This window comes from Eublepharis macularius, chromosome 7 (assembly GCF_028583425.1).
Source record: "Eublepharis macularius isolate TG4126 chromosome 7, MPM_Emac_v1.0, whole genome shotgun sequence".
NCBI classification, from domain to species: domain Eukaryota; kingdom Metazoa; phylum Chordata; class Lepidosauria; order Squamata; family Eublepharidae; genus Eublepharis; species Eublepharis macularius.
In genome coordinates, this window is record NC_072796.1 from 112,103,529 (window position 1) to 112,120,463 (window position 16,935).

The 16,935-nt window shown below is 42.7% G+C and overlaps 1 protein-coding gene across 1 annotated transcript in view; it reads left to right on the forward strand.

Annotated features, from left to right (window-relative positions):
• Nucleotides 1–11,574, forward strand: part of VPS13B (vacuolar protein sorting 13 homolog B) — a 553,219-nt gene extending 541,645 nt beyond the window's left edge. Inside the window, exons 59-62 of the mRNA XM_054984385.1 lie at nucleotides 3,641–3,817; nucleotides 7,633–7,735; nucleotides 8,316–8,565; nucleotides 8,685–11,574. Of these exons, the coding sequence (XP_054840360.1) occupies nucleotides 3,641–3,817; nucleotides 7,633–7,735; nucleotides 8,316–8,565; nucleotides 8,685–8,933 (779 nt within the window). The 3' untranslated portion in view covers nucleotides 8,934–11,574. The remainder of the gene's footprint in view (nucleotides 1–3,640; nucleotides 3,818–7,632; nucleotides 7,736–8,315; nucleotides 8,566–8,684) is intronic.
• The last annotated feature ends 5,361 nt before the right edge of the window (nucleotides 11,575–16,935 follow it).

The window sequence follows — 16,935 nt, forward strand, 5'->3', positions numbered from 1 at the left end:
GAGAATGCATTTCAGAGTTTGACTTTTCTGGCTGCTCTACCCTGCAGCCACTAGGGGCGCAGGGAAGCTCTGACTTCCTCATACTGTTTTGCCACTCTTTTTAGCAGCAATTTCTTTTAGAAAGCTATCTGTGGCTACAATACAACCACCCATTAACAGGACTGAGGCAAACATGGGATGTGCCTAAGCCCACCGACTAACCTGGTATGCTTTCATTCTTCTTCCCCCCCCCCCTCCCACTTCTAAATCTTCTGTGTTTTTCTCCTCCCCTTCCCCCATTTTTCAGTCTCATTTTCCCTACCCTGGCTAGCTGGGGAGTTCATACTTAATTGTAGAACAGAAAACCTTTGTTCATATTGTGAGCAGAAAGGGGTTTGTGTGTGTTAAGTTAGAATTTCTCGGGAACCTATTATAGTTGTGATAGGTTGTCGTCTGTATTAATCTGTTTGAACGGTTATTTGGAATGGTGCACACCTTCGTTCCAGTTTATATTGAAGCAAACAGTATTTGAGAGATTCATGGAGGTGGAAAGGGCCATGAGTGACCATTAGCTATGATGACCAACTAAAACCTCCATGTTCAAGGGCAGTATGCTCTTGCATGCCACTCGGGAGGGCAACTGTTTGGGGTGGACGTTGCATTTATTTATTTCATCAGATGCATGAAGTAAATCCTTAGTCTGCAGCTATTGCTACACACATGGAAAAATGTTTGTTAATAAGGAAGAAAAGCAGTTTTAAATTCCCATTAAATGCATGCTGTGGAGCTATGATAATTATCTTGATAATGAGTTTATAATTAATATTATCTGTTATATTTCTAAAAGCTCATTTGCAAGGGAAACAGAAGACTAGTGTAAGTAATCCCCATTGAATAAAATGGGACTTACTTCTAAGGATGCCAGTTTAGGATTGCTCCCAAAAGATATAGTCAGTTATGAACACTTGGATCTACTAAGAGTCTGTACCTTCAACCTGAGCAGGAGCCTGGATTGGGCCGCTCTGGAAATTATTTCCAGGGAAATTTCTGCCCGGTGTACTGCCTCCCCTGCTTGCTTTTTTCCCTCTTTAAAGAGGCAGCAGCAGCTGGAGAGGTTGCAGTGGGATGGGATGGAAAGAGAGAGCTGCAGCTGGTTGAATTTCAACATCGAGGACTAGAATCACTTTCTAAAGTTAGTGCAGATGAACAAAAACTACACCATCAGGAGACTTGGCTCACCTGCATCCTTTCCCTGGACAATAAAAACGACTTTTCACTTATCTCCAATTTTCCTTCTCCTAGTTCCACATTGTCATTTTTCTTTTTTCTTTTTTTGTTACGGGTTAGTAGAAATATTTTTAAATATTTTTGCAGTTTTGTACTTTTTGATAAAGACTGATCTCTTATTTAATTCAGTGGGGCATATTCTCAGGTAATTTGAGTCTCATCTGTATTGAACTGAAATGCACGTCAGTGTTCTGGTAAGGTCCCTTGGCTGGGGAGTCTTTCTTATCGTGCATACTTTGTTTTGTTTTGGACTGTATCCCATTGCACTGTGCACTGTATAAATCATAAATTAAGTAAAAATCTATTCCTTAATAATCTTGCCCCTTTCCCTTTAATGTTTCTTCCCTAATGAACAATTTTTATTCTGTTCACAGTAATAGAAAGCAGGTGATTTGTTTTGTCATTATATTTTTTGGGGATCAGGGTCACATGGAAGGGGGTGGGATTTTTATCCAGGGGCCCATGGTGGCTCTCAGCAGTGCTAACTGCCCCCTTAACTCTCTGTGCCCCTGATTCACTGCCCCAGGACAGTTAGAAGTCTCAGCAACTAGAGTGTATCTGAGGAGAAAAATTCCTTGGCCATAGCATTGCCACTGAAATTCCCATTCCAGTATCTTTCATGGGGTCCAGATCTGTGTTTGTGAGCTAAACATTAATCTGGCACGCTGAGGATAAGTGAAGGATAAACGCAATTATGGGGAGTTAGTTCCAGATTTTCTAACTGTTTCGCCATTTCCAGTATGAAGTGCATTTGCCTAATATGTATACAATCATGTGTATGATGGATTCATGTCTGTTGCGTGACACATACATGCTACAAAACACTTAGCTTACATATGTGCTGTATGCAAAGTTTTCTGTGTAGGCCTGATGTCTGAATAAGAAAATCATCAAATGCGGCATTCTAAAAGGTAACCATCAGGGAAGAAGTTTTCTCAGTAGGGTTAGGAATGGCATAAATGTCAGCTGCGCCCTTCTGCCCCTGTTAGCATTTCACACGTGTCACTGGAGTTCGGGTATACAGTTCTTGTATTAGTTCACAGGCTGTTTCTCTTTTGAAAACTGACCAGTTAAGGAAATATTTTAGTTACTGTAGCCACCACCGTGCTACTAGAATGTATTTTTCCCACATGATCCCAAGGGCTTAGGGTGGGAGTGGGTTACAAATCCAATACATCTCTATTTTTATTCCATAGTCACAACACATAAGTGAAAGAAATTATTAAGCATGCCCAAGGACTATCCCATGAGCGTCATGGCTGAGCAGAGTTGCTTGTTTTTTAAACCTGGCTATCCCCTGGAATGCTGTTCATTACATCCAGGGACAGCCAGCATTTCTCAATAGTAACTCTGTTGTATCCTACCAAAGTTGAAATCAAAATCACATTTGGTTTTGTGCGTATGTGCTGAATGACAGTCATGCAAAGTGCCCATTTTCTGGTCCCCTTAGGTCAGGACCAAATAAATGTCCCTTCCAGACAAGTTATTTGATCTCAGTGTTTGTGTTAAAGACCCTGCGAATTGGTGAGGTCTGCAGACTTTACCCAGTGATTTCCTCTGTGCTGAATGACGGCCTTGAGCCCAGGCAGTTCAGATTCCAATTGCTGTCACATAACACCTTGTCACTTTGTTCAATCATTGTCCTTTTAGTGAGTTCCAAATAGCTTATTCATCAAAGTTACAACAACTAGAGACACATCTGTGGTAAGTGGCTTGAGTAAACTTAAGATCAAAGAGAGATCCCACCTTACATACCTGTTTACATTCAGGAAGATTTAAACCGCAGTCCTGTGTTGATACTAAAAGCCGGAGGGGTCATTAAGGCACTTGTAAAAGTTTGACCCATGCGTATTAAAGTAAAATATGGTTGTGTTCACAAAGACAGTAACAAAAAGTTCCAAAGTCTAATTCTACTAAGCTTAGTAATATATCAGAGGTCGCATTAGTTTATGAGCATTTCTGGCAATGGAAGGGGATATTAAAATGATATATGGAATGCAGACTATTTTTTTTCTTATGAAGTCAGTCTTAGGCTTACATGAAAATCTCATTTTCATAACAGCCCAAAGTCTCTCTCTGCTAGCAGACATTCGTTTGAGTCTAAAATATACATTTCTACCAAGTCAACAAACGTTCTTAGTGAGCAAGCACCTGAGAGAAAAAACTGCATTATGAAGTTTAAACATTTATATGACTGAGAAACATAAAGCAGGATAAGCAGAAGATAAGACCTCGCTCTGAGTTATTCTCTATGGCTGTACTGGGCTGATACTATTCAGCTTTTACTCCAAATGAAACTCTCTGTTTCAAAGCTAAGTTTTCTTCTTGTTCTAAGTTTTTTAACTTCTGTAATACTTGGAAATTCTCATTACAGGTGCGATTGCTGGTATTGTAGATCAGCCAATGCAGAACTTCCAGAAAACATCAGAGGCCCAGGCTTCAGCTGGACACAAGGCCAAAGGTGTCATCTCTGGTGTAGGAAAAGGAATCATGGGAGTTCTGGTGAAGCCCATTGGAGGGGCAGCTGAGCTAGTATCACAGACTGGCTATGGTAGGTTTTAGTGACTCTGCAATGCCATTTTAATTGGATTCAGCAATCATTGCTACTTCTTTAAAAATTAATTGTTCTGTATTTTCAAAATGGTTTAAAATAATGTCTTTCTTCCTGTCACCATATTCTCTTTAAGTGGGATCAGTGAGTTGATCCCACAAATGGAAGGATTTTTCAGAAGTACATCCTTCCTATCTTCTCCATTTCCCAATAGCATTCTGTCTCCGACACATAGAATTGGGTAGGACATTTAGCCAGGAAGGATGATGCCATGATGTCACTTCCAGAGCGACCGAAAAATAACATAGCGTGACCCTCTAGCATTCACCCAGCCTCTTATTTTTAACCATAAAGTATGGGGCAAATGCTAGATTGTTGCTCAACATAACGACATCATTTCTAGGTTGCACCAGGAGTTACATCATGGTGTTGGCATGATGCTGATCCCTGCCACACCCCATTTTCCCTAGCATTTCTTCCCAGCCACCCATCTGTGTGGCAGTGGACAGAGACAGGAGAGGGCAGTAGGTCTCCCTACACACACTTGTAAATCACTGCTGATCATCAAAGGACTCTTCAAAATACCACTCAGCATGGGAAAGTGAGCAGTTTTTCAAAATCATGTGCACATCTCTTGTACAAGTGGAGCCAGCTCAACAAATAGAGCAAAAGCAAACACAAGAGTGGGAGGGGAATTTTGTATGATTTCTTCTTGCTGCAGCCTGCCACGTGCCATATTGTTGGTGAGGATTCCCTAGTCCTCTGCAGCACCTTTACGGAAAGAGGGGGAAAGGAGCCACTGCCACAAGGAAGGCCAGATCCACTTTGCAAATTCCCTCCATCCAATCCATAGACTTACTTACTTAAGGGTTTTAGCCTTATTTATTACAAGGACGGTTTGAGTAACAGTACTTTAAACACTTCTAAAAGGTGTTCTACATACAGTAAAGCTAGGGCTGTTGGTGGGTTTTATATGAAATAGAGTCATGGGCAAAATGAGGTGTGCATCTTGGCAAATTTGTTTCCACAACTGTGGGGATTTAGTATTCTCATCAGACTCTTTTATGTTGCCTTATGTATGCAGTAAATAAATACTGCAAAGCACATGATGCTGCATGACTGAGCAAAGCATGCACATGCAAAACAAGTCAGAGTACATAAAAGAAGTATGACGAAACCATCAACTGTTGTATAAGAGGGAACCAAGAGAATCTAATGGGCAAGACAAATGTTTTGCAAAAACCAGTGCATCACAAAATGAACAGATTCCTTACCATGCTGTTTGTTGGGAATTTCTCACAGCTCTAATGAATTATTGTTAAAACGTAAAAATCTAATAATAAACCATTTAATACCTCCTTGCTGCTAGCCACTTAAAGCTAATCTAAAGAGGGAATTCAACATACCTAGAAGGTGGTCAGACATAAGCAGTTCTCCAGCAGTTATGAGATGGTTCTGTAACTCTGAAGCAGCAAAAAAAAAAAATCTTTTCATTTAATGCTGCCATATCAACACGAATTGGAAATGATAAATATAATTGATGCACTGGGCATCTAAACTGTGAACCGTTCATTTAGGGAGGGACAGCTGCTAATATAAGGACTGCCAAGCAGGCCCTCCTTACCTGAATTGTTCAGAGTTTCCGTAGTTGTCAAGCTGTGCCAAAATGCAAACTATTTATTTTGCTCCAAAGAATGAGTGGGGATGATAGAGAGCTGATTCATAGTGTACCATCCTAACTACTGACCCTGTTGTTGTCCTATAGACATAATTGTTCCAATAATGATTTAACAGAGAATCATTAAAACAAAGAATCCAAGGACTTGCAGATACTTTAAGTTCTACTTGCATGTGAGAGTTCCATTACATTTAATGGGGTCAAGAAGATTTCCCTCCTTAAAACGTGACTCACTGACCACTTACACTGGCATGGTCCCAGTTAAGCTTTTAGATTTCCATTAACTAAATCTTTGGACATCATTTGCACCCAAAATGTGGTACAAAGACTAACCACACTATCTATGCCTTTTTAAGCACTGTAGAGGCAGCACAATGTCTGTGCATTCCCTAAAAATTTCCGCGGAGTATATTTGGAAAAATAACATTTGTGTATATGTGTGTGCGTGATAATATTCTGTCTGTTGGGTGATTAGAAAACCCAGTATATAGATTATTTTTCAGTTTCACTGTAGTGACAACTGAGCCTTCAAGGCTAGAATGGGGTGAACCAATCCCTCTGCAACTTACAAGAAAGCCGCACAAAGCAGGAAGATTCTGAACAGTGCAGGCTTTCCATTTGATTAAGACTAACTTTTAAAAAATTAATTAGCAGATGATAAGCAGTTCATCACTCAGGGATATCTTCAGTGCAAGCAGTGACTCGGAACAAGGGAACTATTTTAGGCAAGCCAGTAGGGTACAGGACGCCATCAGATTTTTGATGGCTCTAACTGCTTCTGAGACTCCTCTGACTTTGAGAAGGAGTGTGCAATGCAGCACGGGGGCTGCAGTTTAGAAAACTTGCCCAAAGCTGCCTTGGGCTCACCAAATGGCTGCTTGGTTCTTTGGATCCTGGCAAATGCATACAAACACATTTGGTTTCTATGTCCATTGGATGAGAGAGCTAGGAAAAGATGCACAAGCTATGTCAATAATATATGACAGCTCATGGGTGAGTAATTTAACTCCATCTAGACTGCGGATTATGCCCAAGGGTGGGATTTAGAGGGTGGGAGACCACACAGAAGTCAACACATGTTCTCTTTTTCTCCATCTGCAAATGACATTTTCATTCACATAACGTCAAAAAACCTCAGTAAGCTAATTGTTACAATTGGAATGCATTTTCTTAAGCATTACCATCAGCCTGTGTGCTAAATATTAAGTTGTATTTTTCCCACAAAACCAATGCATTATTTAGTTTGGTATTCATTGTATTAAAAAAGACTTCTGAATTGCTGACACCCTGATGTAGAAACGTGTCATTGGAGTGTGCAATTTGGAAAAGTCATTCTCCCTCCCCACCCCCTCCACTTACATAGTAGTTCTCCAGCTCTGTGCCCTGTAACTCCACAGCATCAGGCTTAACCTAGTTTCGATCAGTCTTGTAAATTTTTTATTATATCTGTGAAGTTTTTACACCCTGCTAATTCTCAGTCTAATGACCATGCCTTCATTTATAAAAATTTACAAGCCATCAGAAAGCACACATGCCAGGTCACCCTTCAGCTCTGGCAAGCCCACTTTGAACAAACAGGAAAAGAAGCAGCTAAGCAGAGCTCTAGCTTGGCACCAAGAAGCACTCCTCATATTTTGGGTGCCCCAGGAGATCTCATAAACATTTGGGATCCATGTTTAACAGCTGGACTAAGTAACTTATATTGAAATGCAGTATCCAGGGCACGCTTGCCTTCTAATGTTTACTAATCATGACACAGACATAAAAGTATTTGAATACGAAGCAAGAAAGTTAAGCAGTGGTCTTGAATTTTTATGCATTCATTGTTAAATGACGTCTTCAATCCCATTGTGGAATGATGACTCTCGAGAGCATTATGTTTCCCCTAATTGCTAGTATGTGACTGACATTCTGTCTTTTGTTTATTTCTGACTAATGCTAAGCTCCTCTAGGGTTAAGTGCACGATTATTGCATTGTAATGTTGAATGAATTATCTCTGCTCCATCTATCCAAAGATGTGACATCACTTTGGATCTGCACTGTTTTATGGACTGCTCTAAGAAGATGACATCACTGCAACATGTTATTGTTTTCCAGAAGAGCAACTATTAAAAATCCTAACTTCTCTTACCACAGGTATTTTGCATGGAGCTGGACTTTCTCAGCATCCCAAACAGCGCTATCCTCCAAGCGATCAACATGCAGAGCAGGCTCCAAACAGCCACGTCAAATACATCTGGTAAAGTTATTGAGACACTTGCTCGTTTTTTATACCCACACTGTTTATTAATAGGTTTTGGCCTGAGGTCAAGTTCACAGGCTGTTGCCTAAAGAAAGGCTGAGTTGCAAGCTTGTTTAGTAATGCTGAATGCAAAGTTGCCGCACTGAGGCCCAGTCTGCAGTGATGAGCTCCTTCTGGCTTTGGGACTCTGGTGCTAGTTTTTGGTGGTTCACCAAAGGTCTTCCTTGGTTGCTTTTGCACTGAGCCCACATACTGCATCTCTCCAGAAATAACTGCTAGTTTCTTTTCTGCATTTGGTTCCAGCTTCTTGGGGTGGATTCTCCATTGGGATAAGTGAGTTGGACAAAGAGAATGTGATTGTGACCATTGATTAGGTCAGCTTTGCTGCAGATGATTAAAGCGTTTTGATATTATTACAAAAGAGGCATAATTTTTTATTTAAAACTGAAATGGGATTTGCAGAAACCGTTCCAGCTTGCTTTTTTTTTTTACAGCAGCTTTCCTGAGAAACGTGGTAAAATTGACAATATCCTTTTTATAGTTCCAAGTTCCTAATCTCAATTTATTCTTTGAACAGGAAAATGCTTCAGTCTCTAGGGAGACCAGAGGCTCACATGGCCTTGGATGTGGTAATTGTGAGTGGATCAGGCCAGGAACATGAAGGATGCTTGCTGCTTACTTCAGAGGTGCTGTTTGTGGTTAGTGTCAGCGAAGACACGCAGCAGCAAGCATTTCCAGTGACCGAAATTGAGTGTCTACAAGATAGTCAACAAAACAACTTGCTGAAGGTGCAGCTCAGGCAGCAGAGAGTCCCTTGTGACTTGGAGGTAAAGCAAATTAAATGCTGATTTCTAGCCCTTGGCAAATACCGGAAAAGCTTTAATTTTTCTCCTTGAGTTGACAGAGTGAAGACAGTTAATTTTAGTAAATCTGTGTTTAATTTCAGGCTGACGGAGGCAGAGAGAGGCTGTCTGAACAGCAGTACAACAGACTCGTGGACTACGTCACGAAAGCTTCCTTCCATTTTGTACCCAGCCCTGTATCTCTGCAGACCCCGACACATGTTGTCGCTGCAGAGCCCATTCCTACTACGGTTAAGACTTATCAGTACCTTGTGGATCCTGTTTTTGTCCAAGTATTTCTAAGTAAATTTACTACAGTAAAAAATAAAGCTTTAAGAAGGGGGTTTCACTGAAAAAAGCCTGTAGCAGGAATTCTGTTTCCACTTTAAAAGTGTAATGTCTTCTATGCAGTTGCTTAATGTGAATTTTTAATTCCACATCCCACACAACAACATATTTAAATTTTGTGGGCTGGTATAGTGGAGTAGCACAATTTTTTTGTAACTCAAGATTAGATTTTCTGTATAGCCTATCTGGCATGTGGTGGTTCCTGATCTCATCCACTTCCCAGGCAGATCTGCAAGAAATATTAAAGTGTTGTGTCAAATCTTCTAATAAGCTAAGCTGTCAAGTAAAGGGAAATGTAGAGCTCTGTGAGATGATTGTGAGAATTCTTTGTCCTTTTGACTAGGAAAATCAGACATACGGAGATAAGAGAAACAGTGCGCAATGAGGTGTTCTTGCCTCACAAAGAATATCCCTGTTTGCTGTATCCTATTTTAAGGTCTGCCAGTTTCTGTTATAAGCAAGGTTTATAACTCAGCTGTAAAAACTTGCTCAGGGCTGAAACTTTTACTCCAAGCGCTCCATCCTATAGCAAAACATTTCCTCCCACTCACTCTGAAAGCATTGAAGTGACTGTTTTAAGTTACTAGTGACAGCTGGGTTTTAGCACTGCTCGAATCTTATAAGAGCTTTCTTTATTTGACTGAAATTTTGCAGGACTTTAGTCCTTAATATAAACTAGTGCCTTTGTGTAGTTTGGAGAGCAGAACGGTAACTACAGCATTAATTTATTTTTGAAACTTCCTGCCTATAGTAATCTTGCTTCCCTGTCAAATTTTTCTTACAATTGTCAAATGTATATGCTGTTTTGGGCTTTTTGGTGATACATAATTATGCAAGAAATGTAATAAGTTTTATTTGGGGACCAATAATATTCCTTTTTAAAAGCTTTAGGAGCAGTGTTCTCACTCCAGTGCACTAAAACTAGATGAAATGCAGCCTTTGATCTGAGGTGTGTTACTTGGAAGCCAGTCCCCATGGAAGTAGGATTTCCATCTATTGTGCTTAGGAGTGTTGGTTTCGCAGCTCCTTCCAACTGTCTTCATTAACTTCTGCAGCCTGCATTATCTGTGAATCCTCTATGGGAATATACTCAATGGAGAGCTAAATAAAAGGAAGTTTTGCTAAATCCGTGCTGATCTGAAAGCAGGTCCGCCCTGTACTTCACTGAGCATCCCAGGAAGAACGCAGTACACCACTCCCTTTCAACATGTTGTTCACCACCATCAGTACACTCTGGACTTTTTTTTACTTAGGAAGGCCCTACTAAACCTACTAAAGTTCAGCAAGTTTGGGGTTCTGCCCTGATGCTGTTTGTTCACCACCAATTTTGAGATGACTGAGACTTTTTTAAAAAGAAGTTTTTTCTCCCTCTAATGAATGAAAACCCATACTTTGTAAAGTCACCAAAAAAGTGTTACTGAGGACAGAAAAGGGGGGATGAATCCTTGACTTCTTCACAACAACTCCTACTAGACCCATTTAAGACGCCACAGAACAAAATCCAATTATAATGGCTCAGAGGCTCACTCCTACCTTTTTTCCAAACAGATATGCAGTGGATCAGTTATCAGCCTAATCCAGTGGCTTCTCACACTTTGGTACTCTGCATTGGTGCCTGTGCACTTAAAATTTTAGACTATACTGGGTGTTTTCAAGATGAATGTGATTTTAGTACACGGACTTCAAATTCTGTTTTGCAGTCTGGACTCAATTCCTGTTGCCATAACAGCTATTAGATTTACTTGTGATGGAAATGGACTCAGCAGGTGTCAGTTTGGGAAACAGCACTTGTGGGTTCTTGGTTATTGCCTGCTTCTGCATGACAACTCATGGTCTAAACAGTTCTTCATGCTCAGGTTCCAGGGAAAGAGATCAATGGCAGACAACCAAAAGGTTATTAAAGGGGTGGTAAAGGAATAATTTTTTCCAGTTCCCCTATCTCACTGCAGACTCTCACTTCACCTTCCACATTAGTCCTGAGTTTCTGTCATTCAGCATGATTTTAGAGAAATAAGTGGGCTGCAGCAGGAGGGGGAAGATCTGCAAGAAAAGCTCTTTTCTGGGTGTGACATGACTTATAATAGCAGAAAGCAGCCTTTGTTTGCATAGGGCTCTGTGGAGTCCTGTGCAAGCTATACTCAAAGTATACTAAGTCAGGAATTGAAATTACTCAAGCTGTTACCTTTTGCTGCCTAATTTTCTTAGACATCTCCTATGCCTAATTGGCACACTGTCAAGTACAAGAAATGAAGAATGTATTGATTTTGGTATGCTTCTTATGTATTCCTTTTTTTAAAAAGTTACCTCTGGAAGCTAAGTTTCTTGTGTAAATTGAGTTAAGCATGACCCATAGTTAACATTTCATACATTGATCTGTCTACTGGTCATTGTTTATTTTGAAAAAGCACTATTTAAAAATAATTAATTCCTAAATATTTTATGGTAAATACAGAGTTATATTGCTAGTTTTACATATTGGTTGCATATATTATTAATAATTCTGTTCAAGGAAAATAAGATTTCTATATTTCATTATGTACATTTTCAAGTAACTGCAGAAGCAAGGGCATATCTGCTCCTGGAACCATTTTATTGCTCATTGTTTTATGCAACTTAAAGCAACTGTTTAATACCTATATAATTAAATCAACACATCTTTGCAAAACTTCTTATACTTTTATTTGCTCCTCTTCAACAATGAATTAATTATGAACCTGTTTAACCAGCTAAACTATACATAGAATGTAATGGTGCTTCGAAGTGTGTGTTCCAAATTGCTTTAAAATGAATTTAATGGAGAAAGGTGTTTGAGAAAGGCAAGATAGGCACCCAGCTGGGAACTTCTTCCATGACTCTTAAGTCATGTGCTCACATATAATGCCATAGCACTATGTACCTCAAAGAGGAAGATACCAGATTGTCCAGTATTAATCCTATACTTGGACTGGGCTATCTACAGCAACAATCCATGTACAGACAATTTTGAGTTGTTGCTTGTCAGCTTGCAGGCATCAAGCTGTATTTCCTAACATACACAAACTGCAATTAGATGTAGGGTCAAAAGAGTAACTAGAAGACACACTTAAGAGACCCTAAACAGAATGCATAGGCATTCCAAAGTGGTTTGCCACCCAACATTTTTTAAATTCTCTTTTCTGGAACATGAGTGGTTCTTAGAATATTATGAAGAAATATAGCAGTGGAATAGCTATAATAGCCATGGATAGAGGCAGTATACCACTAAATACCTGCTCAGAGTTACAAGGGATACCTATGTCCTTTGAGTCCTTTTTTTTACATTCCACAGCTACCCAGACAGCCAGTTAGAAAGTGTTTTGAGGATTAAACAGACTTTGCTTTGCTCCTGCAAGGCAATTCTGAAGCCTTATGTTGAGAACTTGAGCAGCAGAATGTAGTTACTGTCCTTTGTGCCAGATGCAATTCTGCCGTTCCCGTATGCAGCCATTTGGGATCTGTGATTTTACAGCTTGCTTTGGAACGTGACAAAGGCTGTTCAGCTTCTACTTTTGAAAAATACCTGTTCTCATGCTATTCAGAGAGACTGGAAGGGTCACAACGCCCAATCCATCTTTCTGTTTGTTCCTTGTTCAAGGGATTTTTGAAAAAACTTTGTTTGTTTTTCTAACAGTTAAAATATGATTGATTACTCTGGGATAACACAGTAGTGGAGTCAGCTGGAGTCCACTGAGGAAAGCCACTCCCTTTTCTGTGTCAGAATGGTTTCCTTCTACATGATATTGTACATAACTTTACCAGAGAGGTGGGGCCAAGCACTCAAGGGCACATGGGGACAGAATTAAGGAATTTTGCCAGCTATATGTGAGGTAAAAGAAACTTTAAAATGTTGTAAGATGCACGATACAAGGGCCAGAGCAGCTAACAAGATTGGCATGCCCTCCTTATGTACCTTTCTCTAGAAAAGGAGTTTAGTTGAAGAAAATTGAATCCTGGGAAGAAATATGTAGGCTAGAGAACTTTGTGGCTCATACAGGGCTGAGAAAACTGTAGTAGAAACTATCATTTCATCACAATTGGCTGCAATAGCTCAAACACATTCACAGGTATGTCTGACCCTGTGCTCATGTCAGATGCCCTGAAAAAAAGCCAGGTAAGCTTTACTCCCCACAGAAGGTTTTGGCCAGTAATCTAATGGCTGCAGAAAATGAAAATGCTCACCAGTTTGATGGCTTGGACAATTGAGCATAAGCCTTCTGCTTGTTGCTGTTTCTGTGACATATTCAAGCACACCAAGAAAACACCATGACTCTGCTGTTCCAGGCATGCTGGCCTAACACATCCCTAACCCACTCACATTTTGGGCATAATCATGATAAAAAGTACTCTCACACAGCAGAATAATGGTTTACAAAAATGAATCTAAAATCAATAGATTGGAGTCCTGCTCGGCTGGTGATCATTATGGTTGTCTATCAGTCTCTAAAGTTAATGAAGGACAAGTTTCCACCATACTAAAATGTCACTAGCAGAGAGCTGACCAGCTTAGGTAGAAGCTACACTCACCCACAATCAGTGCAGATGTCTTAGTGGAGGCTTTTAAAATCTCCAGCTATTGAATCCACTTAACCATTTCTGATATTATTTCCACAGCTACAGGTCCATTTCAGTACAGATAGTGCAAAGCAGGCTGTTCAAGAACCAGTGAACTTACTTAGATCCTGTTCTTTCCCTTTAACTGCAAGGCCTGCTGTTGTAGGGTGTGTTCCTCTAGAACGAGCCACTTTCCCCTCTTTCGTGATGAACAGGACTACACTGCATAAAAAGCATCATAGGATCCAGGTTTTAGTCCATAGTAAAACAGGGTTAACATACCTGTAACTTATGTTCATCGAGTTTTTCTGTGCTGACACACATGGGGGACTGCGCAGGCGCAGGCCAGCCGCCGGAGAATTTTCTAGAGCTTCCATGGCTCCGAAGGGGCCGTTTGTCGCGCGCCTCAGCGACCGTTTTCCCGCCCAAACGGTCACGTGATCCTCCAGCGACCAACGGCCCCTTCCCTCAGTTCTCCCTTGCCGCCGCTTGACCAACACACTTCAGCCATAACACCTTAAAAACACCAATTTCCGTTACAGCCATCACATCATCGTGCATTGGAGTTCACAGCGGGGTAGGAGGGAGGGTTGTGTGTCAGCACAGAAGAACTCGATGAACATAAGTTACAGGTATGTTAACCCTGTTTTCATCTTCGTTCTTCTGTGCCTCCACACATGGGAGTGTACCAAGCTTCACACAATAAGGAAGGCGGGGGTGAAGTCCAACACAATTTTATTGAACAAACAAGAACAACAACAAATAGATATGCATATATAAATCCATGTAAAAAACTGTGTAAGGACACATAAATACTCAATATTTACATATATACACCCCAAGGTACATATATACACTCCTCCACTCAAGGGTACCCAGCAGGTACGCCCAGAAAGTCATACCAAAACTCCCTCAGGAAAAAAGGGAGTGTAAGACAGCCTTGGCCACAGATACATCTTGCTCCGCATTGACATCAACGGCGTAATGCCTGACAAAGGTGTCTGCAGAGGACCATGTGGCCGCTTTACAAATGTTAACCAGGGGCACCCCCCTGAGGAGTGCCGAAGAGGATGCTTGGGACCGCGTGGAGTGGGCTCTGACATGAAGCGGGCAAGCCACCCCTGCCAGGGAATAGGCCTTGCTAATGGCCGTCACAATCCACCTAGACAGGGTCTGTGAGGAAGCCCTGTTACCCTTGTCCTTGGCCCCAAAACATACAAACAGGTGAGGACAGGAGCGGAATTCCTTCGTCCTATCCAGGTAAAAGGCTAGGGCCCTCTTCAAGTCTAGGGAATGAAGGGCCTTTTCCCCCTTAATGGAAGGTTGAGGAAAGAATGCAGGTAGTGAGATATCCTGCGAGAGGTGGAAGGCGGACACCACCTTGGGCAGGAACCCGAGGCAGGGACGCAGGACCACCTTGTTGGGATGAAACACAAGAAAGGGAGGGTCAGACCGCAGTGCAGACAGCTCACTGACCCTTCTGGCCGATGTGACGGCCACCAAGAATGCTACCTTGTAGGATAGCATATCCAAGGGGCATGTAGCCATAGGTTCAAAAGGAGGCAACATGAGACGTGAGAGCACCAAGGACAGTGACCACTGAGGCACTGGCGCCGACACAGGTGGGTAAAGATTGTACATGCCCTTAAGGAACTGGCAGGATTGTGGGTGAGAAAACACCGTAGCACCCTCAACTCGGGTGTGGGCAGCTGATATCGCTGCCAGGTGGACCTTGAGGGAGGACACCTTCAAGCCCAGGCCACGCAAGTGGCACAAATACTCGAACACAACCCCCAAGGGACTGCTGTCAGGAACCACTCCTCTGGCCAGTGCCCAGAGCTCAAACCTGCACCACTTGGCCGCATAAGCGCGCCTAGTGGATGGCCGACGAGCATTCAGGAGGACCCTCTGTACCTCGTCAGTAAAGCCTATCGGGGAGGAACGATCCGCCAAGCCGTTAGGTGCAGCTTCCTGGGATCGTGGTGGACTAGGCTCCCGTTTAGGAGAAGGTCTTGCCGAGGGGGCAGACTCACATATGTCCGTTGGGACATCCGCAGGAGCTTCGGGAACCAAACCTGCCGTGGCCAGAAGGGGGCCACCAGGATGCAGTCCGTCCCGTCCTCCTCTATCTTGCACAGGACCCTGGGAATCAAGGGGAATGGAGGAAACATGTAGTGCAAGCCCTGCGTCCACATAAACAGGAAGGCATCCCCAATAGAGAGGGGGTCGCTCCCTGCCCTGGAACAGAACGTGTGGGCCTTGGTGGTTGCCGCAGTGGCGAACACGTCTATCACTGGATGACCCCACATCTGGAAGATCGGCCCAACGCACTCTACGTTCAGTTCCCACTTGTGGTCCAGCAAAGGGACCCTGCTGAGGGCATCTGCCCGGGCATTGTCTGACCCAGCCACGTGTATAGCACGGAGCGACACACCGTTCCTGATAGCCCACTGCCAAGTGAGCGTGGCTTCCCGGCACAGGGCCATGGACACTGTACCCCCCTGCTGATTCACGTAGTACATGGCAGTCGTGTTGTCCGTCTGCACCAACACCTGACGATTTCTCAGCAGTGCTGTAAGAGATACAAGTGCGAAACGAATGGCCCTTAGTTCAAGCACATTGATATGGAGGGTCTTTTCCCTCTCAGACCAGACATCTTGCACAGACACATCACCACAGTAAGCCCCCCATCCCAACAGAGAGGCATCAGTGGTAACCGTGACGTCATGGTGCTGATACCCAAAGGGGGTCCCTCTAAACAAGTTGACATCAGACAGCCACCAGTCCAAGGAGGAGAGGATGACCCTTGGGACAGAGAATTTGAGGGACGGAGGGTGCAGCAGAGCATCGTACCTCCGCACAAACCAGTTCTGGAGCGGGCGCATACGCAGCCTAGCAAAAGGCACCACAGAGGTGGCCGCTGCCATATGCCCTAGTAAGCACTGGATAGTGCGCACAGACTGGAATCGGTTCCTTTTAAACATGGACACTAGACCCCTTAGGGACTGAGCCCTCTCCAAAGGGAGCAGAGCCTTACCCTCCACAGAGTCTAAAAGTGCACCAATGTAGGACACTTTGCAGTTGGGCACCAGTTTGGATTTCTCAAAGTTCACCAGGAGCCCCAGGCGTTGGCAAGTGCTAAGTACCAAGTCAATGTCCTGCACCAGCCTAGACTCTGAGTCAGCCACAATGAGCCAGTCATCGAGGTACGGAAAGATGGTACAGCCTTCTTCCCGCAGGAAGGAAACCACAGGGGCCACACATTTCGTGAACACTCGTGGGGCAGTGGACAGGCCAAAGGGGAGCACCTTATACCGGAAAACCCTTTGCCGGTAAACGAAGCTCAGGTATTTCCTGTGCTCCTCCCGTATCCCCACGTGAAAATATGCGTCCTTTAAGTCAAGAACCGCAAACCAATCCCCCTGTTTCAGCAAGGCG